We start from the raw sequence: 25,419 nt of genomic DNA, 5'->3' as shown, positions 1-25,419 counted from the left end.
ACACTTTTTCTACTAAATGCACCTGCAGTGGAAAGTAGTGTTTGTTATGGGATAATGAGTTATAGAGAGCTATGTGACTGTGTGAAATGCTACCTAGCACCTCGATTGGTATGGAACTGGTGAATTTTAGAACTAATGAATTACAAAGCTAAATCTTCAGGTTTTGTCTTTTGAGTTTTGTTTGTTTCTTTGTGTGTGGTTTTTCTGTCTCCCCCCCCACCCCCAAAGAGGTAACTTCTCTCTCTTTTTCAGGATATCTTAAATACTGTCATAAAGCATTGCCCACCTTGGTTTTTCTTCTTGGGCTTACCTGGCTTTACAATGCTGATAGGAGACTTCATTACAGCTGCAGCCAGAATTCTTAGTACAGACATGCTGGAGGTGAGTATGACAATGCTCAACATCCAAGCTCCCAAGAGAGTGCACAGTTGCTAACAAGGTTCGGATTTCTCCACTCTAACAGGTGTTGACTCATTAGTGCAATGTGAAACTGGGCTCTTGGGGCAGATACCATGGCAGCTGATGTGTGAAATTGTAGGATAAGGTGACATACTAGTATTGCAAAGGTGTTTCATCAAAAGGCCAAAGTGTGAGAAATCATATCCTCACTAATACTGCAGTGCATTTACACACTAAAAGCAGGACTTGGATTTCAGAATCTCATTAGCTTTTTTCAGTAAGTGAATATTGAAAATATGGAGCTTTAATACAGAGTTTCTTACCAAATATCAACACTAGTAGAAATGCGATTCTAAATCCTTTAAATTAATGAAGGAACAGTAAAATAGCAAATTAATGATGGGTTGCCAAAATAAGAGTAAAGATCTGACAGTCCTGGGAAAAACAGGAGACCTTTGGTATACATGAAATTTCAATTCAGGAGAGCGCTTTCTGTCTGTCTTTGGCCATGTGTTTTTACTGCTGGTCTTGAAGCTTGGATTGCTGTGCTAGTGGCTCTGCATAGGCACACAGACCTCTTGTTATTTCAGCAGAACTGAAATGGTGACTCTGGCTGTACTTTTTCATTGTCCTTCAAAGAATTTACAACCATTAATTTTCTGACATCTGTTTAAAAATCTTATCAGCCAATATATTATTGATCCAAAGCTCGAAGTGCTAATAAGAAATGAAAACTCAACTTTCCATGGAAAGTGTTTTTAAAAAGCCCCTATTTCTCCCACAAACATGAAACTTAGTGTACAGCGTGTGTATTTTCAACTTTACAAAATGTTATGTAGCAGTAAATGCATTTATAGCTCTTTGCCCTGTTGCTTTTGATGGTTTTATTGAAATAGGAATCTCTCTACATGTTTTTATTATGTATATAGTCAGTTCTAGTGCATTATACTTTCCTTTTGTGTCCCACTATCAACTGTATCGGATTAGCATTCAGAACTCTCAGCCATCTTTTCTCTAGAGTGTTCTGGGTTTTGGGGGGTGTGTGTGTGTGTTTTTCTTGGCATAAAATTGCTGATTGTGTAGTGACAGAAGAGATGTTAAAATTGTGGAATATGCTTAAGAAAGCTCATATGCCAGCTTAATATGAACATTGAACATTCATAGGAGTCCCTAGTATTTAAGAAGCTAAAATATCCTCAGGAGTCTGTGTGACCTTTCAGGTTTGGACTCAATGTTTTAAAAAAAAAAAAAAAAAAAAAAAAAAAAAAAAAATTAAGTGAAATAGCAACGTAAGTAGACACATAACCAAATCAGGCCTGTAGTGTTTTCACTCTTCACGAAAGATAATTCTGTGATGTCAAAAAGTTGCATAGAGAATTGTGCAAAATGTATTCTCTCAACAGAAATGTTGAAATTCAGACACTAAAAATTGCATATTATTAAAATAACTGTACAAGTCAAGGTGTAGATGATTTTATGGAATAAAAAACTGTTTTCTGAGAAAGCTTAACGAAAGTTCAAAAGCAGAAAAGGCTATTGGGAAGCAAGAAAGGAGCATTGTGGGCCCTCGTAAGAAAAGGGTTTGAATTTCTTGCAGCAGAGTTTGCAATGGAGTAAATTGGGAAAAATGTGTTGTGATAAGGTGTGTGTGTGTGTGAGAGAGAGAAGCTGAATTTTTAAAACTGATTTTTGATAGAGAGGATGGTAAGGGAGAGCTGAAGAGGAGGGGATAGCTGGGAAAGAAATGGCTTATAATGAGAAACTGTGTAAAGCAGCAGTAAAGAACTCATTAGTGTTGTGATAACACTGCATAAAAGCAGGTAAATACAGCTAGGATATAGACCTTACAGAAGTGTATCCATTTGCAGGTGGACCTCAAAATACAAACCTCTATAACTAACAGTGTATGTTCTCAGTAAAACAAAGGTTTCTACATGGAAAGTTTAAATTCTAAACTTACATTCCAAAATCAACACATAAATGCATGAAATAATGGTAATTACTCAAAAACAATATTAAGCAGCTTCACCACTCTCTTCTTAATTTTGGACTCTAGCTGTTTAGAAAGGTTTAATTCTGTATCACTTTCCATTTTCTAGTTATTTGTGTTTTACAGTTAATAAAATGGATACTTTGATTTGCAACATTAATAGTATGCATTTACAGATATTGCACTTAGGCAAAAAGTGCTGTTAACATCATACTTCATCAGTGTAGCTAACATTTTGGACTCTGTCACTATGTTCAAAAGCAGGCCATAGGCCTTTCAGTAACAGAAATTATTAAGTTAAGAAAATAAAAGCCTTCATGTCAGCTTAACAAATAGAGCAGCTGATTCTTGATTTCGGTAAGAATACTTGAAGTGATAACTAGTTCAGTGAATGAACACATAACGGAAACTACAAAAATAATTTTAAAAATGTTCTTATAGAGCTCTCATGTCTGCAGTTCAGACGTAATGAAAGTATGACCTTCTAGTGAGAAACAGTGATTTAATTTCAGCCTTTAATTGTGATCATACAGTCTGTGTCTATATTGTGGGGGCAAGACATTTCATGGTACAGCTTGGAGACCTAGTCATCTAATCGTCCGTATCAGGGGACCTGTTTGAACACACTGCAGCTTCCCTACTTATCTATCCGCTGGGCTTCTTTCGAAAGAAAATCCAAATGCATAGGGAGACAATGTGCATCCCGATCTCATCCCATCGTACAGTCAGAACACAGCTCAGGTGCGCAGGGAGGACCCAGGCTTGCGGGGCACCCTGCCAAGCTATGGCCTGCACAGCTACAGAAATAGATTCTTGTCTGATGCTCATGCCGGACTAGGGACTCCTGAAAATATCTTAAGTGGAAATGAGAGAAGTGGAGAAGGTAGTGTAGGCATCAGGAAATCAGATAATTGCACAGAAATGCATAAGTAGTATCTAATTAGTACTGTAGGAAAAGCTTTGTGTAAGGTACCTAGAAAAAGAGTAAAATAACACTGTAACAAAAAGCACGGACAAAACAAGTGTTTACAAGTAACTGCTCTAAAGTTTCTTCCGCTGTAGTTCTAAAGGAAACACAGTATTGGGCATAGATGATATAAAAATAACATCTTCAGTTGTGAGTTAGTGGATAACTTCATAAAGAAAAATTTTCTGTTGTCATACTTTTCCTTTTCTAGGCCCCCCGTTCAGAAGCTCATACCATCCTTGGTTCTCTTGTTTGCTTTCCAAATATTTACCAAGAAATCCCACTATTGCAGCCCATTTCAGAAGCTGGCGAGATCATCGCAGGAACTGCAGATGTAAAAGTAAAGTTACATCTTATTAGTAAAGCTTTATGTAGCCAAACATTTTTACAATTAAATCATTTCATTTTTACTGTACACTTTTTGTTAAAAATAAGCCCCTCCTCCTCCTGAAACCTCATAACCACACACATTATACGTACTTATTTGATAAGTGTTGCTTTGCTTAAAATGCACCATAAAATTAACAAAGCTTAGATAGTGCAAATTACATTTTATTTTCAAGGAGAGTGAACTGGCTATGATCAAATGCTATGTTTTTCAGCCAGATGCCTGTCAGTTCAATTCATTAAATGTTGTTGGTGTTATTAAAGTGTCTATTCATTGTATCTGTGTGTAATACTGGCTGGGTTGTCCAATAAGAGATGTGGGGTGTGCATAAAGGGAGATATTTTTGTCTTACTGATATTATAATAAATTGTGGAGAAAAATCCATTATTAGACAGAACAGTCAGCTTGCTTGAATGTTTTTTCCCCGAGAACTTTTCATTGGGGCACCCTGAGATGTTAATTGTACAACTGGATGTAAACTTTTGTAATTTAATGATCTTCACAATAATAATCTTGGAGGGGAACAAAAACAAACCCCTCATATATATATATATCTCAACAAAAACCCACACAGAACATCACTTGTGGTTAAAATCTGTCCTAGTGGTCACCCTACCCCAGGGAGAGTCATTAGAAGTGTGTTAAAACAATCTAGATTTAGAAGTAGTGTCATTTCTGGACCGGAACGTAGACTGAATTTTACAAAATGTAGCTTGCTTAAAACGTAAACACCATAGCTGGAATTATCAAATGTTGAATGCTCGTAGTTAGTAAAGTAGTAGAGTAGTTAGCTCTGAAAAGGAATTAATTTCAATTTTGGTGCCTGTATGTGATTTTAGGTCAACTGTGTTTATCCGCAAATGTCAAAATATTTTAACTGTAATCAGCAAATGATTCTCTTTTGACAATATAAAATTAGCATATAATAAAAATACTTTGAGAAAAGTTTATTTCACTTGTGACTGTGTCAAAATTAATTATGAATAAAATACGTATACGAAAAAGGGACTTATTCTAGTTTATTTTATTGTTTTAGTGTTACCTCATAAATATTTTATTGAAGAATGCTACAGAGGAGCCAAATGAAGCTGCAAGGTAAAATATTGAGTAAAAGAAAGCAATCTGGAGTACTAAGATGGCAAATAAAAATATGAATAACTTAATGCAGAAATATTGCTTTTTCTTTCTGGAATCCGTGAGCTTGAAAAGGTATTAAGAGCAATAGGTTAGATGACCATATTATTGGGTTTATTTGAGTCTGTTGCAAACTGCTTAGAGATAAGGTAGAATGAACTTTGTATTTAGGAAGTGTGCTGTGTTTTGACAGGGCTTTGAGCAATTTAATTATTCCATCAACATGTAAAAAAACTTCTCAAGTAAAAATAACTTTTTGATTGTCATTAAAAACAAAAACCAAGACTTAATCTTATTCTGTCACAATACTGGCAAACTTGAGGTAGAGTATTATCCTTTATGTGAACATCAAATCCTTGTTATGTTATTCTTTGGCCTATGTTTAATTAAGAAAGTACAAATTTTATATGGGGTTTTGGTGGGGGGAGGTGTCTCTGCAATCTTTCAAATTCATCTTTTTTAATTAAAGAGTGAATTTGAATGGCAAGTACGTAATCGCACAAATGTAAGGCAAATATAAAGACTGGGTATTTTTAACGTGTCCTCTTATCTATAAAATGCCCTTTTGTGTCCTGACTCTCTTCAAGGAGACATATTAACCAGATCTAATTTCAGATATTCAGAAATGTTCATATTTTCACAAGCTTTCAATTTGCGATGCTATTAAAATAATTTGGAGTCAGCACGTGTGCAGAGGGTTATCTCTGCAGTGTAGTGGCACACCAAGCAGAAACCCACTGTCCCATGGAGACCCAAGCTGATAAGGACATGCAACAGCACCACGTGAATGTGTGGACATGGCTCCCCTCAAAATCCTCAGACCTCTCTACTTCTCTTACTAAAGATTCTCAGGTTAGCGAAGACCAAGCTACTTCATGTCCTGCAGGCATGTCCATAGTTAAACATAGGGCTTTACATAAGATATTACAATCCAGAACATGAAAGGTTCCCTCTACGCTATTTCTTTGAAGGAGTCAAGGTAAAAAGAATGCACAATACATTTAAATAACAAGCACTGTGTTTATCTCCTGAACAAAAAAGAAACCAACCCCCAAAAGGTAAATAACCTCCCTTTCCCCTGTGGATATCCACCTTGAACACCTGAAGGCAGCGAGAACTTTGCCATTGATTTTTTTTTTTTTTTTTTCCCCCCTAATGACAGCAGGATAAAATGTAATAAATTTTCATATAATGATGAGTTTATTCACAAATGACACTTTTCTTTACAGTTTGTCAGATCTTAGCAGCACTTCCTGAATGTTTTTGTCTGAGTGCATTTGAAGATAACATGAAAATTCGAGTCTTTTTCACTAAATAATTTTCTGTGCTTATACAGCAAAGTTATTACTACTGTCTTGCATTTTAAACCAGTTTAGCCCTACTTAGATGAGTTGTGCTCTGTGTATTAAGGATGTAACAGCTGGTCTGTCATGTGGCTTGAAAGAAAAGAGATCACTTTGTGTGTTTCTTTAAACTTTGTGTATTTATTAAAAATATTTACAATTATATATACAAAAATATATACACTTTGTGTATATATTAAAAATAAAATAGGTATTTCTCAAAGGTTATGTACAGCAATAGATTCCCCACCACCACTGCCATTTGCATACTTTTTTTTACAGGGCTTGTTTATATTTTCCTTGATTTCAGAGAATGTCCCTGGTTGTTAATCCCTTCTTCCCACTTTACAAACTGATCGTTTGAGGGGTAATGCTAAGGGGGAGGAGGCAAAGAATTGTGGTGTTAAGGGTGCTTTCTCATAGTCTGCCCACTTGGCAACAAACTTGTGCAGAGGAGCAGAGAAGAAGGGTGTTGCAGGGAGGATACGTAGTGGTTAAAAGTTCTTGGCATTTCCAAAATTCTGTTCTAATTAAATTTGCTCAAAGTTGAAAGAAATCACATCTTTGGTGTTCTGGGCCTTCTGGCTTGTTTCTGACAACTTTTCTGGTTGATTAATGATCAATGATAAATTGCCTCTGAGATCCTTTGTCCTGTTAAGGAGTGATTATTATCTTCCAAAGTATATATTCAGAAAATAATGAAATACCGAAGAAGGCAATATTCATTTTAAACCTTCTAACAAAGATACTTTTTTTTTTTTTTTTTTTTTAAGGTGCATAGCCATTTGTGGCCTTGGAGTTTGGATATGTGAAGAACTAACACAGTGTACAAACCATCCTCAAGTGAAGGAAGCAATAAATGTCATAGGTGTGACACTAAAGGTATTACTGTGATGGTCTGTATAATTAATGAATGCTGTGTAAAAAAAAAAGTATTTAATTGTTGAAATATTCACTAACTATGCATATATATATACATACATACATATATATATATATATTTTTTACTTGAAATCAAAAGGAGCATCCAGTTTAGTTTCTTGACTGGCAAAGTTCTTCAGTGTGGCTAAGGTGGCATGTTATATAAAAATACAAAATCTTTACAACAGTAGTATGTGATTATGTACTTAACTCTTACTGCAATAGACCAAATTAAGATTACACAGATAATATCAAGTTTGCTGTTTTCTATTGCTGGCTGTGTGATTTTGCAACATTAATGTTTTTATATAGTTTGCTTGGATGTAAAATAATTCAGTTTGTAGAAAAAATAAATGCACTGTATTATATATGGGTATTGTCATTTGTTTTTAATCACCTTTTTTTCTCTTCCAGTTTTTTAATAAACTGGTAGCTCAGGTAGCCTGTGATGTTCTTCAGTTGCTAGTTTCTTATTGGGAAAAGCTTCAGAAGTATGAGTCCTCTTTACCCAGGAAGATTACTGAAGTATGTCTGTTTCTTTAAAATATTTGTATGGGAATTCTATGAGAAGCTGTCTTAATTATTTCTTCAACAGAAGTTCACAGTTACAGAAGCTTAAGCTTTTTTTTCTTCTGCAGTTAAATGAATTATTTGCTACAGTCCTGGGACGGGTGTGCTTTTCTCATTTGTACTGATATATTTCCAAAATGCTTAGCAAAGCTTTTAGTTTAGCTTGGACATTGATTACCAGGGCAGTTAGATGCCCTTTAGACAATTTAACGCTTTTCATATCGTGGTCAAATGAAGCTTATGCTCTGTCTTTATAGCAAAAGAAGTTAAATGTTTTTCTGGAATTTTGTTTTTTTGTTTTCATGTAGATACTTGTGGCCACTATTGCATTTCTTTTGCCAAGTGCTGAATATTCCTCTGTGGAAGCAGATAAAAAGGTATATGACTTAACAATATCTATTGGGTTTTTTTGGTGTTTGAACTAGTTGTTAAATTAAATGGCTTAGTCCTAAGTCTTATTTTAAACTTTCAAATTCACGCCTTAAGATTTTAGTGAATTTGATAGATTCTGCCTAAATATTGTATTACATGTTTCTGTTTAGTTTATAGTTTCATTGTTACTTTGCTTGTTGGATTGGTGTATGGCATTACCAATGAAAGTGTTACTAGAGCCAGTGTCTGCTGGTGTTCTTGAAGACCAACATACCTCCAAAGCTCCTTTACTGGACTATATTTACAGAGTGAGTATGAAGAATGAACACAATTTATTATTTAATTTATTATAAGTCTAGATGTTTAAAGATGTGCATTTCTCAGATCTTGTTAGGAACAGAAGCATTTTTAGGAAGCTATAGAGAATCATGGGCATTGAATTCTCAGAATATAGGCAACAGCCCTACAGATGAGAAGTTAAGAATTTAAAATGTTAGGAGTATAATAATCTTATCTTCTTATAAAAATAATTAGTGTGAAGAATCTTTAAAGAGGAAGAAAAACAATTGTTTGAGATAGAGATGTGGAACAGAGAAGGGTGAAAAGAGAAGGGTAATGTGCTCAGAACAAGTCAAGAAAATAATCTTTGCAGAAATATTTGCATTGTTTGGAGTGGAATGAGATAGTTTGATCTGTTAAAGCACAAAATGCATCCCAAGGGTGAGTGTTATTTTAAAATGTTGAATTTAGATGCAAATGTTATTTGTAGGATATGCTGGCTTTCATAGTTTAAAATTATGGTAGGTCACTCATTGTTGACTGTTTAGTTTGATGCTTTAATGTACACTTCATTACTTTTTCAGTATCATGTTCTTCTACTCATAGGTTTTGCACTGTTGTGTTAATGGTTCCAGTACCTATACTCAGCAAAGCCATTATGTACTGAGTCTTGCTGATCTCTCATCTAGTGATTATGATCCCTTTTTGCCACTGGGGAATGTCAGGAATTCAGAGCCCGCCCAGTGCCATTCTTCCACAGATTTGGGCAACCTACTCACTGTTGCTGAGGGTAAGAAATTTTCACAAAAAAAGCCTGAAAACTGGCATGTCAACATCTGGCTACTAGGAAATAAAACTTTCTAAGTAACTTCTCTCTTGCTTGAAAATGTGCTTGTCCTCACTGCACATAAGTAACAATTATTCCTTGAAAACTGGGGTGGGAGGATAGGTAAATAGTTTAAAAAAAAAAAAAAAAAAAAAAAATTCTTGGTCAGAGATTCAAGGTGTCTAGAAGATGTACCAAGTTTAGAGGGGAAACCTGTAAGTTACCAGAAGTTTTAAATGGTTCTTGATGCACTTTGATGTTTTTGTATAAATTAGAATAAAAATAAGCTAAACAAGATATTAATCTGTTGTGTTGTGTCAGGGAAATTCACCACAAAAAGACTATTTACAAGAGATTCTGCTGTTGTGTGAGCTACAGAGAACATTGATGTACTGAATTAAGGGGAAAGAATGTTTATTCTCAACTGTCCTCAGCTCAAAGAGCAAGAATGGACTTTTCTCCCTATAGAAAAATTAATTCCATTATATTTCATGTGAAAAGTTCTATTTGTAGTATTTGGATAATGAATTTTGTATGTGCTTATTAAGCTAATCATGCCTGCTCGGTGAATTATCAAAGAAAAGGTGTGGGTTTTTTTTTTCCCAGTCTGCTCTGGAGTAAATCGCAACAAAATTCTGAGATTACATAAACTCAAATTTATCTGAGGAATTGAAATCTGAGATTCATATAGTTTGCAGAGTCCTGCTGCTATCCAAAGACTTTGCTGCCTGATAAAGCAACCAAAAAACTTCTTAAAGCCATTATTATATACAGAGAATGTAGTATGGAATTCTTTAGCTTATAAGAATATCAATACAAAATAGAATTGATAATCAGTTGAACTTAATGCAGTATAAGAATTCAGTCCAACAAAAATAAATCCCATTTTTAAGAATCTGAACAAGAACAATTATTTTTTGTTTAGTAATCAGCTGTTTTCAGTGATCATTTACATAAATTGAGCTAGGCATGATAATCATTTTTCATGCTTTTCCCAATGCATGCAGTACTTGACATCTAAACATACACCATTTTTCCTTTTTCTTTACTATTTTTTTCCTAAAATGCTGTTTCTAAATGTTGATCAGTGTGAAATAACTTTCAAAAAGCCCTATTTATCGGTACTCAATTTTCATTTGTATTTGCTCATTATTCTGACATTAAATTATCAAATCCTATGACAAAGGAAACCTTGGTATTGGTAACTTTTATCCTGGTCTTATGGATTGCTATATTTTGGGGGGGGGGGGGGGGGGATTGTTTTTCTAATGAATTTCAGTTGCCACTGTAATAGAACATTAGAATTTGTTGCCAACATTGCTCTTTTAGATAAAACCATGAGGAGATGACATCATGGTGCTTTATAGTGAGACAGTTGTCTGAAGATAGGATAGACTGAAAAGCCTTTTTTGTTTGTGGCACTATTTATAATTCAGTATATAGAATTAAATTTCAACAAATAAGATGAACCCCAAATCAAACTTCTTTAAGAAATGTGCAGCTGCCTTTTTTTGAATTTCTTAGTAGAAATGACTTCATTGTCATAGTTTACCTATTGTAAGTGAATTGAGATGGAAACATAGGATTTGGACCAAATTCTGCAGCTGTTTAAATATGTTATTCCTGTTGATTTCAGGTAGGATTATGAAGAGGTAAGGGCAAAATTAGAACTTATAACCAAGATCTTAAGCTAAACACAAGAAGGAGCAAGAGACAGATCAGAGACCTGATGTATAGGCAGCTGAAACAGAATCCTGAATGCAGACCCAGTCAGGGAAATCCTGTTTGGAACAGAAGCAGTCATTGTCTCTACAGGGCTGTTTTAAATAAAAAGCCCAGTGAAGGTATTAGTGAAATGAAATTTCTAGGTGAGAGATGTGTAGCTGTCACTATGTTTCAAAGTAAAAAGAGATTATTTAAATCTAGGCACCTCATGTCACTAACTTTAAAATCCACTTAAAAGTATACCTCCACATGTATATAGGGTAATTGTGATTTATCTTGGAGAACATCTTTATTTTGAACACTTTTTAAAAATAGCCTTCAAAACAAAGGCCATTCAATTATGAATTCTATACATTTTAAATAAGTTCATATATTAGTATGCATAATTATATTTTTAAAGGAGAATGAAAAATCTGGATGCAATATGAAGAAGTCCAAGTTAGTGTTGGACTTGCAGTGATGCTTTGAAATAATATTTTCTGTGGTACTGTACCATTATTCAGCCCTACATCTTGTTTTCATTTTTTGTACTTGTACTTCTAGTTTTGACAAAAAGCTTAGAAACATTAAGACCTATTCTACACAGATTTCTTGTTGAGTGGGTACATTTTGTGAAAAGCAGAAAGATAAAGGTACATGTCAGATACATTTGTCATTTTAGGTAGAACAAGCTGTTTCTCATCTTGGATATGTTAGTGCCCTACAAATTCTTTGTTTTGCTTGTATTCAAGAAAGAATAATTCAAACTGGAGCAGGCACAGAGATATACTACTAGATGGTTCAGGAAAAGCATAGAGAGCTTTTTATTAGAGGGGATTTTAAAAGTTTGGCTTTTGGGGCCTAGCAAAATGAAGCCTGAAAAGGGATATACCTGCTGTTTAAAAGCACATTAGAAGGTATAAATATTGAGGAAAGGGGAAGAAAATATAAACTGAAGAAGAATGGGTACAAACTGAATCTGAACAAAGTTAGACTGGAAAATATAAGGTTTCTAACTGTAAAAGCAGTATAACTCTAGAATAACATTCCTGTAGGAAAAGTGGAGGCAAAATGTAGCTGGGAGCACAATCAGTTTATGAAAGTAATTGTAATACATTTGCCTGTGATATGAAGGGAATGTCTTTTGAGGATCCAGAAAGTCTCTTCCTGCCTGTTGCAATTAATTTAACCATGATTCTCTTTTCAAATGACTGTTAAAGACAATTGAGAACTTTAGTTGCATCTCTCCTTGTTCTTATGCCCTTCCATCTCTGGTTATCATTGCTATAGTTATGACTACAGAAATACTGTAGTTAAGAAACTATGTAAGTTGACAGATGAAACTATAGTGACATCAGGCATTATGTGCAGAACCTGTATATAATACTGTGTGTACTTTTTCATATTGTATTAAGAAGAACGTAGAAAACTTAATTATCTGAGCCAGTTACCTCACAAAACTAGTAACCCACTATTCAAAAGCTTAATAACATCGCTCAGAGTGCCAGGCTTCACATGCATGGTTGTTTAGTTGTTTCTAGTTTTGGTCATGCTTCTGTTTAAAAGTCATTAAGCAGTATTTTCAGCTTTTTCTTTTGTCATGAGGTGTGCAGCATATTTTAGAAATCCAGCTGTTCTCACAAACCTGGTTCAACTGAATTTTATGGGCATTTGTATCCTGTTATAATGTTGAGATTGAGGCTGAAGTATTTCAGGTACTTATGCACCACCTAAGTAATTTAGTGTTCAAAAAATGTATTTGTTTTACTTTATAGATAACAAGAGAATATGCTGTCTTCTAATTTTGTATGAAGTATGTTGTCTTTGTAAAATGTGTTTTAAATTAGAAAAGACAGCCTAAAAGAATCTCAGAAAACAGAACAACTGCAGAAATAAAATGTCATAGCAAGTGATGCTTGGAGTCTTTGGGATGGCAGTTATGTGAGGAAATAATCCCTATTTTTCTGCCTGCTAGACCTCAAAATCTGTTGTTCTTGGAATGAACCTAAGGTTTGGTGTGTAATGTAAATTCTTAGAGAGCTAGACAAGGGAAGGAGGCATCTTGCACGAGGGCATTCAGTGCTTAGCATTGCCTTGAGGACAGAAGCACAGACGCAGAGCGCAGTGCGAAGCAAGTCCCTCCTGTCCAGTGACAGCAGCTGACTAAAATGTTTTGCAGTGTGCAAATAAAGATATCTCTGAAAAGTTGAGGTTCTTAATGGCTTCCTGTGAGCAGGAGCCTAACCATCATAGCCAGGTTGTCAAGATGCAATGTGTGTGTTTTATTGGGGAATGCAAAGTATTGTTTTGTTTAGAGATACAAAATAATTTTCAAAATGTAAACCATACTTTTTATGAAATAGCATTCCCAGATATTAACAAAAAAATTTATAATTTCTGAAGTTACAAAGTAACTAATATGCTGCATAAGTAGTGATGAAGCACAAAGAGCACACTCAGTGTATCTTGATAATTTTTTCTTAACATTGGAGCTTTTGCTTTTCCTTCTATATTGATATAACTCATCAAAGTGACTGCTACATCTTTCCAGTGATAGGAATGCAGCTTGGGAGGTCTGATGAAGCAGTGCTTGTCAGAACTTGCATGTGTCTCTCCCTGTAGCACCTGCATTTGGGGATAAAGCACCAAAAAAGCTGCTTGGCTCCTCAGTTATCTTCGTTTCTTTTGCTAGGTTTGCTGACCAGTCCTTTAGAGGACAAAGGAACATTGTGCATCTTCTGAAAGAATTAGCAAAATGAGAAGGTTTTGTTCTAAAGTCATCTAATGCTAGTCCACTGTACTGATTGAAAGGGACGTGTTTAAAATGTGTATTGTACTTTGCATGGATCTTACATATATATACACATACATACACATGTATGCATTTCTGTATCTACACACACACGTATATGTATAAAAGATCACATTAAAAAAATTAAATAGAATATCTGTCGGAGGCTCCTATATTCTTGACCTGGAGTTCTCAAAGATCCTAACTTCCTACTATTTCAAACATACTTTTGCAGAAAGATTGGCTAAGTACTTTCACCCATAGAATGCTACCAAAGCATACCTAGCCTCAGTGCTACGTTTTGTTCTTGGTAGAAAACAAGGTTCTTGAAATGGAACCTGTCCTATTTGTGATGTTTCGTCTTCATTAGAAGAGTACATCCAAGTTTCTTAAATGACACTTTGTCTCTTTTAGACACTTTGTTAAGCTTTCTCTTTTGGGAGGGGTGAGGTGGGTATGATTATTGTATCTTCATAAGCAATCTTTTGCATGTTACAAATAAGTAAAGCAGCATCGTACCGCTGCAAAACAGTCAGGGTCAGGAACTGCTGCTGCTTACCTGGGTGTCACTGTGAGCTAAATTTCAAAGGACATGTAGTAAAATAAAATTAAAATGTGTGAAAGGTAAAAATGTATTGGAAAATTATTGTAAATTGCTTATTGAAGAGGAATGATTTGAAAGAAGATGAAGGCAAACTTCCAAAAGGTAACAGAGATCTGCAGATGCTCTTTTTAATTATCTCCAGCTACTCCTGTTTGTTTATTATCTTTTTATTGATTGTTTTAGAAAAAAGAAGAAGAAGCTTAGAACTAATACCTTTAACTGCACGGATGGTTATGACACATCTCGTAAACCACTTAAGCCACTATCCCCTCAGTGGAGGTCCTGCAGTTCTTCACAGTCTTCTTAGTGAGAATCATGACAATTCTTATGTGGAATCTTCTGAGCTGTCTCCAGAAGTCTTCAGAAGTCCAAACCTGCAATTATTTGTGTTTAATGACAGTACTCTTCTATCTTACCTTCAAATTCCTGCAGAAAATAAAGCAGATACTGAGCCAGCAGTAGCCCCCTCAGATGTAAGAGTAATTGTCAGAGATATCTCAGGGAAATATTCTTGGGATGGAAGAATATTATATGGACCTTTGGAGGGCTGTCTTCCCCGGCAAAGTGGAATGAACTCGCTTGTGATTGCAGGCCATCCTGAGCACCAATTTAATTCTCAGAAAGATGTTTCTCAAGTGGAAGAAGGAGAAGATGCTCTTGACAGATTGCTGGAAAAAATTGGTAACTCTAGTCCTGAATGCCTTTTACATCCCCAGCGAAAGCTAAATGAGCCATCGCCACCACCGTTTGGTATGAGCTACGATCAAGAAAATGAAATCATTGAAGCCCTCATAAGGCAGAGTGCCCAGGAAAAAGAGTATATATTTAAATGCAGTTCTGACTTTGGTATGAAGGTAGCCCATCAAGAACAACCATGCCCTGCTGAACCACAAGCATCATTTTATTTTTGTAGGCTGTTGCTAAATGACTTGGGAATGAATTCCTGGGATAGAAGGTAAGAACAGACATTTCTGAACAGATGTTTACAGTACTGTTGCTACTTCTGACTTGGAAAAAAAAAATCAAGGATATATGTATTTTTTCCTGTCATGCTGTGTCACTGCATTTGTGACTTATAGTTGTCTAAGCAAGACTTGTTAGTCTGAAATTCTCTATGAAGTATTCATGGGTCTAGAATACCCTCAATCTGATTATTTTCAGAGGAATTTGCAAAACTTCTCTCACTTCAACCCCCTCACAAACACACGTAAAGAGCAAGAATTATTTAGCTGGTTAGTAGTCAGAGCATAGTTTTGACCTCTAACATGTAGTTGTTTTCAGTGATTATTTTAGTACTTTATTGTTCCAATACCTAAGAGAAGGGAATCACAAATGCAAATATAAAATTTTACTCTTATTATTAATATTCTGCAGAAGTCTATGTACTGTGTTGCATTGTCCTTTAAATCTTTTTTTTTTTAATAGAAAAAGTTTTCATCTTCTTAAGAAAAATTCCAAATTACTGAGAGAATTGAAAAATCTGGATTCTCGTCAGTGGTAGGTAATTTTTTCTAAACGCGCTATTGATAAGGTCAGCTTTTGCCGAGGAAGAACAAGTACATCACCAAACCAAAAACTAATAGAAATTACATGTAATAGCAGTACAAATATTTGCATGAAAAATGGATTGGATCCAGTTATGGTGCTAGAATGGGCAAGCTATTTTTGCTGGCACTGTATACAGAATTCAAAATAAGTAACAAACAGTAACACACAACAGCCTATTTCCTGCCCATGTCTTTAGTTGAGAGGGGAGGGAAGAAGTTGCAAAAATGTTGATTACCTTGCCTAGGTTCACACAAAAGAATATTTTCTTCAGAATGATCCCTGTCAAGAGCAATACTTCAAAGAACTTCAAAGAACAATCTCAAATCCATTTCTTTACAACAGGGTAGTGGCAGAATAGAGTTCTGAATATTGTGTTTTATTCTTCTTTTTTTGGCATATAGCTATTTGAAAACTGTCCTGCAGCATTATAGAGTTCCGTTTTTCTTGTATCCCAACAATTTTCATATCAAATCCACTCAGCTTATATTCAAACAAGCCAGCTGTAACTGTACACCTTGCAAAACTCAACCTAGGTTCTCAAAGTCAATAAATGTTTTCTTTCTTGTATATCATCACCCCATAATTAAAATTCTGTAGGTCAAATTATGCTCTCATTAACACCTGTGCAATCTTACTGTCTTCAGCGAGGTTGCACAGATGTAGGTGATTAATCTTGTAATTGGAACTTAGTAATCAATTCCTGTGCTGATGCCCAGGAAGAACAGAATCTGCTCAGCTCTCCAAACTGTGATGTCTCTGAAGTATGATCATGGGGAAAAAAATGATGAGAGTATATTTCTGTGACTGAAGTTGAGTGTTATATTTGTATTCATAAAAGAAGCTGACACCTAGAGTAAAACATGATCACTTGTTCCTATTTTTCAGAGTGCGGATGATTTAAAAAACAATTTTGAGCTAAAACTTCCTTTAATTTTCATTTCCTGTTACATCCGATTACAGCCGTGAAACTCACAAGATTGCAGTGTTTTACATTGCAGAAGGACAGGAAGACAAGTGTTCCATACTGTCCAATGCCAGGGGAAGCCAGGCCTATGAAGATTTTGTTGCTGGACTGGGCTGGGAGGTAATAATCATAGATTTAGGCAAGCTTTAACATATTTAATGTGAAGACCTATGAAAATCAACAGAAGTCAGTTAAAATAAGTACATGGAAAACAAATTGCATATATAATTGCATATATTTTTAATTTGCAAAAACAGCATAAATGTTAATACTAATTAAACTAATAATTTAATACTAATTAATATTTTGCAGTACATTTCTTAAAAGATCACTTTATTTAGTAGAATTCTGTAAATCCAGTGAAATATTTCAGAAAATTGCATATAAGGAAGGTGAAAATCTTTTTCAAACAAGCTTAGTTTAACTGTTTGCCATCAGAGTACACTTTAGAATTTCAGTGTTTTAGTAGGAAACTGCACTTCTGTTTTTCATAATAACATGAAAAAAGAACCTGAGAATTTTTGATTATTAAATCAATTACTGTAAATACTGGATGTTACAATTAGCAGGTTGCAAAACATGGTTTTCTGCTTTTTGTTTTTTAAGTGCCTATCACCTGTTGGAAATACTAATTTCCAGTACCACCTTATGCAGGTTTTAGGCACCGATCAGATAGGAAAGGTATGCAGCACTGTGTCATCCTTCCTAATTCACTTGTTTGCTGTCACTAGCTTGGCATGCACAAAATACAGTCCCTTATAATATAATTTGTTATTGCTATTGTTACATATCCTTCCTGTTTCTGATGGACAAGTGGTACTGCAGTTGACATTTCTGCTTTCTGGTTTGTTAGAAGCTGTAGAAGACAAATATTCCATTGCCATAATTTTAGCTTCGCTTACATCTTCATGTGGTCAAACCACATACCCAACTACAAGACTGTTGCGCAGAAGACAGGAAAATTTGTCTTTTCTTTGCATTGTTGAGACATGGACATTTATGTTTTTGGAAATGCATGGTAGCTCTGTTTCATGTATAATGACCCATGAATATAAGTGGAGCAAGGTTTTCAGGGAGAGGTCGCATCTCCAGTTAGACTGAGGTAGCTGGGAAAACAGACAAGCTGTTGGACACAGGTTCTTTTTCAGAGATGCATTTCTTCTCAATAACGTTTTAGAATAATTTCTTCCATATTTTTTCTTTTTGTATAAATTTTCAATTTCTTCTGCAGTTTTTGTGTTTGTTTATATTTTCTGCATACTTTATATTTATTTCTCACTGAATATGCTTTGAGCAGGTTTGGTAACCCACAATTAGTTCTTAGAGTGGCTTAGCATGACAGAATTCTTTTGCTTCCTTGCTGCTGGTTGCTAGTAGAAAGATGAAATAGATTGCCATATAACCATTTTCTAGATAATCACTGGGTAACTAGTTAAGAGATGTTTATTTTAGAAAATGTCAAATACAGGAATAAGAAACTGACAGATCCTGAAATCTTATGCAAAGATCACAAAAACTGTATAGGAAGACTTCTCTCTGAGGTGATTACAGAATTCTGGAGGGGTAAATTCACAATTAAAGCCTTGATACATAAATAAAAATGATTATTTAATTTCTTGTAATTATGCCTTTTAATCAATTAGGTTGATCTTTCAACACATGGTGGCTTTATGGGCGGCCTGCAACGTAATGGCAGCACAGGACAAACAGCACCATATTATGCTACCTCTACTGTGGAAGTCATTTTTCATGTGTCTACAAGAATGCCATCAGATTCAGATGATTCACTGACCAAAAAGGTAAACCACTTGCTGTGTATTTCAAGACATTGTATGTAGTCTTCACATGCTTAGATTAAAGTTTAAACTGAAAACAGATTGTACTAAATGGTCTTAGCAGGCCATCTTTACTCTGTGGCACATGGTGCTCTGCAGCTAGATTATCTGAATTAAATGGCATCTAAATTCTGGATTCTGGAATACAATTAACATTTCCATGGTAGCCTCAAATACCACCGTTAGTAATAATATTAGCAATAATTTCATTTGTATGTTGTCTGCCTGCCAAAATGATTGTAGTTTGGTACAACAAAAAAACCAAATGCAGCATGATAAAACCTTACAGATGAATTGTCCAGAGGATAACAGAAAAAAAAGAGAAATGAAAGAGAAGTGACAAGCGTAGTACCAAAAGCAGCCAGCTGATACTTAAAACTATTATCCAGTTAGTCACAATTCTGACAAACAGTCTGCTTCAAAGATGGCCAGAACCCAGCCCAAAATTTTGTTGGTTACACTACTTAATCATTTGTCTTCCCTAATAAGGAGTGATTTGAGACTATGGTGCTTGCCAGCTACTATTTAGAGTCAAAGAAGATTTTAGGTGCATACCAAATCTTTGCCTCTTTAATTAGGATCGGCAACTTGTCCTGTGTAGATTGTTAATGTGCATGAATAATGCTACCACAGCCATCCAGTCTGCTATGTGATACAGTTGTGCTCTGAAAAGTATCTGTATATCGCCAGATAATTTTATTTGTTGTCCTGTTAGTTTAAAAAAAAAAAAAAAACACCTTTTCTTAGAACTAAAAGGGTGGAATTTCTGATTACCTGTCCTGAAAACTTCCCTAGCCTTTTAGTAGTAAAGCTAAACCCTTTTTCCCTATGCTATCTGTTGTATAAAAAAAGTCTATTAACAAGTTAGGCTTCTCTGTACACATGCAACTCATTAACTTCATATTAGGGGGTTTACACAAGAGTGAAAAAGTGTAATCTGAGTCCTTTAATATAGAGATATAAGGCTGCGGTACACACTGAGAGGCTGTATACTCCACACCACTGTATCAAGGTAGGTTCATCTGTACTTCTGTTGTTTCTGGTACATGTTTGTCAAGCTTCTAGTTAAAATCTCCAATGATGAATGCTTTAGAGTTGCTCTAGGCAACATATTCCAATGCTTCACTCCTGGTACCATGAGAAAATTTCTCTTTTCTTTACTTTGGTTCGATTTAAGCCCATTTATTCTTATCCTATTTCACAAGAATATGGAGAACAGAATATTCCCTTCCTATTGCAGCAGACTTACTCATGTTTGAGAACTGTCATGCTTTGGCAGTCTTATTTATGGAACTATAGAAAAGGCAGTGAAATATCATCTAGCTGTTGAGTAGTACATCACCTAAGAATGGAGAGAACACAGTCTGACAGAGCTTGAAACAAAACTGAGTTTTGTTTTCAAATAGACTATTTTATTTGGCCCTAATCCCCACCAATGTTGGTGATTAATATAGCCTGTGAGAGAGTCTGTATTTATTGTATTTAATTGTCTTCCCTAAATTTGCTTTAGCCTTTAGGAAACAGACTTCTTCATAGGAAACAAAAAGCAAAAGCATTTAGTAGCTGGCAGTTTCCAAGTCTTGAAGGGCTAGGAAACAAGGGCAGCTCCAGTACATATTATCCACAGAAAATACCACAAATTAATTGCTTTGAAACTTAGGAAGACCTGCTGTTGGAATGGGAATGCTGCAGGGATCAAAATGTATTCTGTAAAGAAGGGCAAGGCTCTGAGGTACCTAATGTATTCTCAGAGTGGATACCGCTTTAAGTGGCTAGACGACGGACCAGATGACTTCCAGAGGTCTTTTTTTAATACACAGTATTCTATACATCTGTAAAGAACAGTTTTATTTATTTACTTTGCCACAGCTCTTTTGTAAACTAGTGCATACTTCTGTGCAAATTAGTGTATACTTCTCAATAAACTGTACAAAACTGCAGCTTAGAGTGGAGGCAAGATGCATTTCAGAAGCACTGTAAAAATTCTGGAAGATTGATAGTTCTCTAATTCTTTGGCAATGATGATGGAGGAAAGAGACCTTATTTTGAAACCGGTGTTTTTGGCATGAGTGTGTATGCAAATCCTTTCTAAAGAGTGTTAAATATACTCCAAGTTGTTTAAGAGCTCTTATCACCTGAAGCATAAAATCTGAAGTGTCCATTTCTTGAAATTTCACTTCTGCATCTCAGCTGCAAGCAGGCCATATACTTGCAGGCAAATATGTTGATGCTTTAGCAGTGAAATTCCTCAGTTCTCTGAGTCTCCCATGTTGATTTTGGCAGCCTGTCCATGTGCAGACACAACTGGCATGAGTGCTCAAAAAGAAGCACATGCCCAACTGCCATGTAGTGTTAAACAGAAGCAGAATGCACCTGTTTCCCCGACCTGTTTTTATTGTAGTGGTGAATGATACAACACCTAAGCAAGAGAGTTGTGCTCAAATGGAACTTTGCATGTGGTTCACCCAGTGGTGAAAGTGCTTCCCAGATCTTGGTGCCACTCAGCATTATCAGAAGTACTGTAATAGTTCCACGTGCTCCCTGAAAAGTTAGTGTATGATGGACCTATGTTCTCATCTCAGATTTATGAAGTGGCGTGTCAAGGTGTGGGTCTCTTATGATTAAAAAGATTATATTTACTTATTTCAGTAATTCTTCTATTTCATAACAGTATGTAGGGGGAAGGTAGATTGCTGTGTTGTCACTTAACATCTATTTTGTTTTATTTTTTGCTGCAATGGAAAAATGATGTTAAACTATTACTGGGAGGAGAAACTTGTAGTATATTGCCACTCAGTATGAGATGGGGGTGTCTCTCTCTTTTTTCTTTTTTTTTTTTTTGCCTTCCATCAGATAGGCTTGCATGGATACATGAAGCTGTTTGAGATACGGTGATCTAAGCTACCCTTTATCTGTAGAATCTGTATTTCATTTCTGTGGTTTGCTTTCTGCTTATTTTGCCAACAGACAGGCAAAAAGAATTCAATACCACTTTGCTTGGCTAGCAAGCTCTAGAGCTGAACAGAAGGTCTTACCACCTGCTGGCCAAGGAAGTAGTACAGCAGGCCATAAATTCTGTGGACTGTGGAATTAAGCAGATGCAGTAATTCCACTTAAATATGTTGTTATGCTTCCTTACTTTTACTGAACACAAGAGGATAAATTCATTTCTGGTATAAATTCCCCGGAATAAGTGAACTTCCACTGAGGATGAATTTGGCCCATTATTTTGGTGCAATATAGTTGTAATTTGCCATTTGTCTTCCTTTATATGCTAGCATACTATATTGCTCATTCAAAAAAAAAATCTCCAAATAAGACTTAGCTCTGGAAAAAAAAAAAAAGTTTTCTAGTGAAATAATCAAAATTCAGCTGATATCTTTTGCTGCTGTAGGATTCAGCATCATTATTTCCAAACTTCTTTTTTATCTGGATGTCTTGTAGCAAGAATGAAAATCAATCATAGTAACAGCATCCTACAGTCCCCTGTCTTGTTCTAACTAAATTGTACCTAACAGTTTAAAAATGAGCTGCAGAATTTTTAAGTGATTTATTCCATCTTCTCCCATTGTCATAGCAGAACTTTTTCAATTCAGAAATCTGGTTGCAACCCCATACTGAACTCTTGCTCCTTCGCTGCAGAAATTTGTTAGCTAGAGCTAGATTAGATTTTTAGCAGCTAATCTAACTGCTGTAGGGGTTTGCAAAGTGGGGACAGAGCTGTGCTATTGGATTTGTCCAATTCATTTGACTCCAGGACTATAATTGCACTTATGTCTTACAAGGCTTTTATAGCCTAAGGCTGGCGAGCAGCAGAAAAACAAATTGGCAGTGATACAGTAAGAGTGAAAGGGAATGAAAGGCACACATTATCAGTCTCCAGGCAGCGCTGCTCTGGCAGGAAGTTTCTTGGTTAATTTACAAATAAAACTTAGATTTTAGGATGGGCACACTGTCAGGCAAACAATGGGGATGTCAGGCCTGACTGTTACTTAGTAAAAGTAGCAGCCATGCCTACCCAAAAGCAGAAATTCTTCAGTCAAACAGACGACTCCCTTCTGGAGCCAGCTGGCTATGTAATGCAATTAGTAGGAAAAGGAGGTCAGGCTATTTAGGTGTGTACCATGACCAGTGTCAGCCGCGGCGTGTTGCCTGGCAGGCAGCGCGGCTAAAGCAGAGTGCCTTGAGGACTGTTTGCTCAAGCGAGCGAGGAGAGGTGGCGCGCGGCGAGGCTCCCAGCGCCGAGGTCTGGTGTAAAGCTTGGAAAATGGGCGTTTGCGCCGCGGCCGATAAGTGCATTCTGAGGCGCAGATTATAGCTGAGGAAACGCAGACGAGATATGATTGATGGTAGCCTAATTCAAGTCAGAAACTATACAGTGATCCAAGTTCCATGTATTTATTGTTCAGGCAAGTGGAGACATCAAGAAATTGCTGTGCTTGAACGTGTGCAGTTGAAAACGTATATTTTGTTCGTGGTAGTGAAATTGCCTGAGACTGAAAATTTGTTTTATTCATTATGCTTTCAGCTAACTTGGGGAGGGGAAGAAATTGCAAACAGTTTCAAGAGTTTCCTTCGCTGAATATTTGTAGAGAGATCACTCAAGTCAGGAATAAATTTAAAAAATCAGGATATTTGTGTGTGTGGTGGTGTGTTTTGGGGTTTTTTTTAATATATTTTATTCTCTGGCTGTTTTGCAATTTTATTGAGGATTTCCCCCTCCCCCATAAATGATATGGAGAGTATAGCAGAAATCTTTTGCTCTATATGCATTGTGTATGCTGCTTTGGACCTACAGCCAAAACTTGCTTGCTTACATCTGTCAGGGTATTGAGTCTACCACATAACTTGTATTTTTAGTGAGTGATAAGGAAACTAGCAGCTGTTATGTTGTCACTGATAAGATTATAATAATTTTTTTTCTCAAAGAAAGGATCTTTCCAGAACAAATATTTTTGATCAAGACCAACTTTATATTTGTAACACTACACCTTATAAATGCAATGATTAAGAATGCATGACTTAATTCATTTCAAAGCATAAAATACTGTCATTATCACCATGTAATGTGGATTGTAGCAAAGGTGGTAATTTCTTACCACACTGTGATGTTTGGGAGGTTTTGATCTCTTAGCCATCATTTGCTGTCTAAAGCAAGGATAACAAGTGTGTGTTGATCTAACTTCTCCCTGTTTACTGAATTTTGTTCTCTTGCACGTCGTACAGGTAAAAAGTGTTTTGGGATGCTTGAGTATGAAATGTATTTGATCATTATCTGAATAATTAACTGTGAACTAAGAAACTTCTTTTAAGAAGTATCCTGACATATTTTGATTACTGCTTTATTGCTTCATTTATCATTCCAAAAGCAATATGAGGCAACATAGACCCTTTACTTCAGTCTGTTTCTGTAGTAAAACAGAAGAATTGTTTTCAGTTTAAATTTTACTGTGCAACTGGACAATTACATTACCTTACAGAATTCTGTTTTCATATTTGTTAAGTTTGTTAAATGAGAGGTTGTTAAATAGCCATCGTGGGGTTTTTATGGGTTGCGCAGCTAGTCCTAGAACTCTCCTGAATACCAGTGACGAGCTGGGTACCTGTGTTGGATGTCATAACTTTCGGGCGCTGCTTACAAATTCAATACCGTTGACCTGCTCTGAATACAGCTCGTGTAAACTGGGCCCTTATTTCTGTTAGCTTTTATAGTAAATTAGAGCGTAGCTTCGACTGTGTTTGGAGTGGCCTTGCCAAATGCTTAGCTTCTCAGTATGTGTAACCTGTTGCAGACAAAGTATTGTAGCCAGACAGATGGTGCGTGTGTGAGGTTTTCTTTCTTTTTCCCTTTTCTTTCTTTTTCCCTTTTCTTTCTTTTTCCCTTTTCTTTCTTTTTCCCTTTTCTTTCTTTTTCCCTTTTCTTTCTTTTTCCCTTTTCTTTCTTTTTCCCTTTTCTTTCTTTTTCCCTTTTCTTTCTTTTTCCCTTTTCTTTCTTTTTCCCTTTTCTTTCTTTTTCCCTTTTCTTTCTTTTTCCCTTTTCTTTCTTTTTCCCTTTTCTTTCTTTTTCCCTTTTCTTTCTTTTTCCCTTTTCTTTCTTTTTCCCTTTTCTTTCTTTTTCCCTTTTCTTTCTTTTTCCCTTTTCTTTCTTTTTCCCTTTTCTTTCTTTTTCCCTTTTCTTTCTTTTTCCCTTTTCTTTCTTTTTCCCTTTTCTTTCTTTTTCCCTTTTCTTTCTTTTTCCCTTTTCTTTCTTTTTCCCTTTTCTTTCTTTTTCCCTTTTCTTTCTTTTTCCCTTTTCTTTCTTTTTCCCTTTTCTTTCTTTTTCCCTTTTCTTTCTTTTTCCCTTTTCTTTCTTTTTCCCTTTTCTTTCTTTTTCCCTTTTCTTTCTTTTTCCCTTTTCTTTCTTTTTCCCTTTTCTTTCTTTTTCCCTTTTCTTTCTTTTTCCCTTTTCTTTCTTTTTCCCTTTTCTTTCTTTTTCCCTTTTCTTCGCAAAACTTTGCATCTTGCTTTTGATCATCTTTAAGGTCACCTAGCCTCATCTCTTTATTCAGATACAAATCTAGATACACTGATACACGTTTGCCAGTGATTGCAGTCAAATGAGAATCTTTTTGTACACTTAAATTATTAATTAGTTTTGTATGTGTTAGTCTGCACTGATATATTATCAACATGAATATTTTCCTGGATGTTATTTTATTTTCACTGAGTAATTAAGAAAATACAAGAGTGCACAAAATTCAGGATGACTGTGAGAATAGTAGTGCATACTAATTTTTATATGTCT

The 25,419-nt window shown here is 35.5% G+C and overlaps 1 protein-coding gene across 5 annotated transcripts in view; it reads left to right on the top strand.

The window, feature by feature from the left end:
• The window catches only part of RALGAPA2 (Ral GTPase activating protein catalytic subunit alpha 2), a 186,496-nt gene that overhangs the window by 95,540 nt on the left and 65,537 nt on the right, over positions 1–25,419 (top strand). For all 5 annotated transcript variants that reach the window (XM_026107450.2, XM_064509890.1, XM_064509891.1 and 2 more), the window contains 12 exons: positions 253–381; positions 3,568–3,696; positions 4,781–4,839; positions 6,995–7,103; positions 7,557–7,667; positions 8,021–8,089; positions 8,255–8,392; positions 8,970–9,153; positions 14,472–15,243; positions 15,714–15,785; positions 16,797–16,920; positions 18,444–18,599. In XM_026107450.2, coding sequence (XP_025963235.2) covers positions 253–381; positions 3,568–3,696; positions 4,781–4,839; positions 6,995–7,103; positions 7,557–7,667; positions 8,021–8,089; positions 8,255–8,392; positions 8,970–9,153; positions 14,472–15,243; positions 15,714–15,785; positions 16,797–16,920; positions 18,444–18,599 — 2,052 coding nt within the window. The remainder of the gene's footprint in view (positions 1–252; positions 382–3,567; positions 3,697–4,780; positions 4,840–6,994; positions 7,104–7,556; positions 7,668–8,020; positions 8,090–8,254; positions 8,393–8,969; positions 9,154–14,471; positions 15,244–15,713; positions 15,786–16,796; positions 16,921–18,443; positions 18,600–25,419) is intronic.

Source organism: Dromaius novaehollandiae, chromosome 3 (genome assembly GCF_036370855.1).
Source record: "Dromaius novaehollandiae isolate bDroNov1 chromosome 3, bDroNov1.hap1, whole genome shotgun sequence".
In the NCBI taxonomy this organism is placed as follows: Eukaryota; Metazoa; Chordata; class Aves; order Casuariiformes; family Dromaiidae; genus Dromaius; species Dromaius novaehollandiae.
The sequence above is the reverse complement of the archived record's forward strand: the minus strand, read 5'-3'. Positions and strand labels throughout refer to the sequence as shown.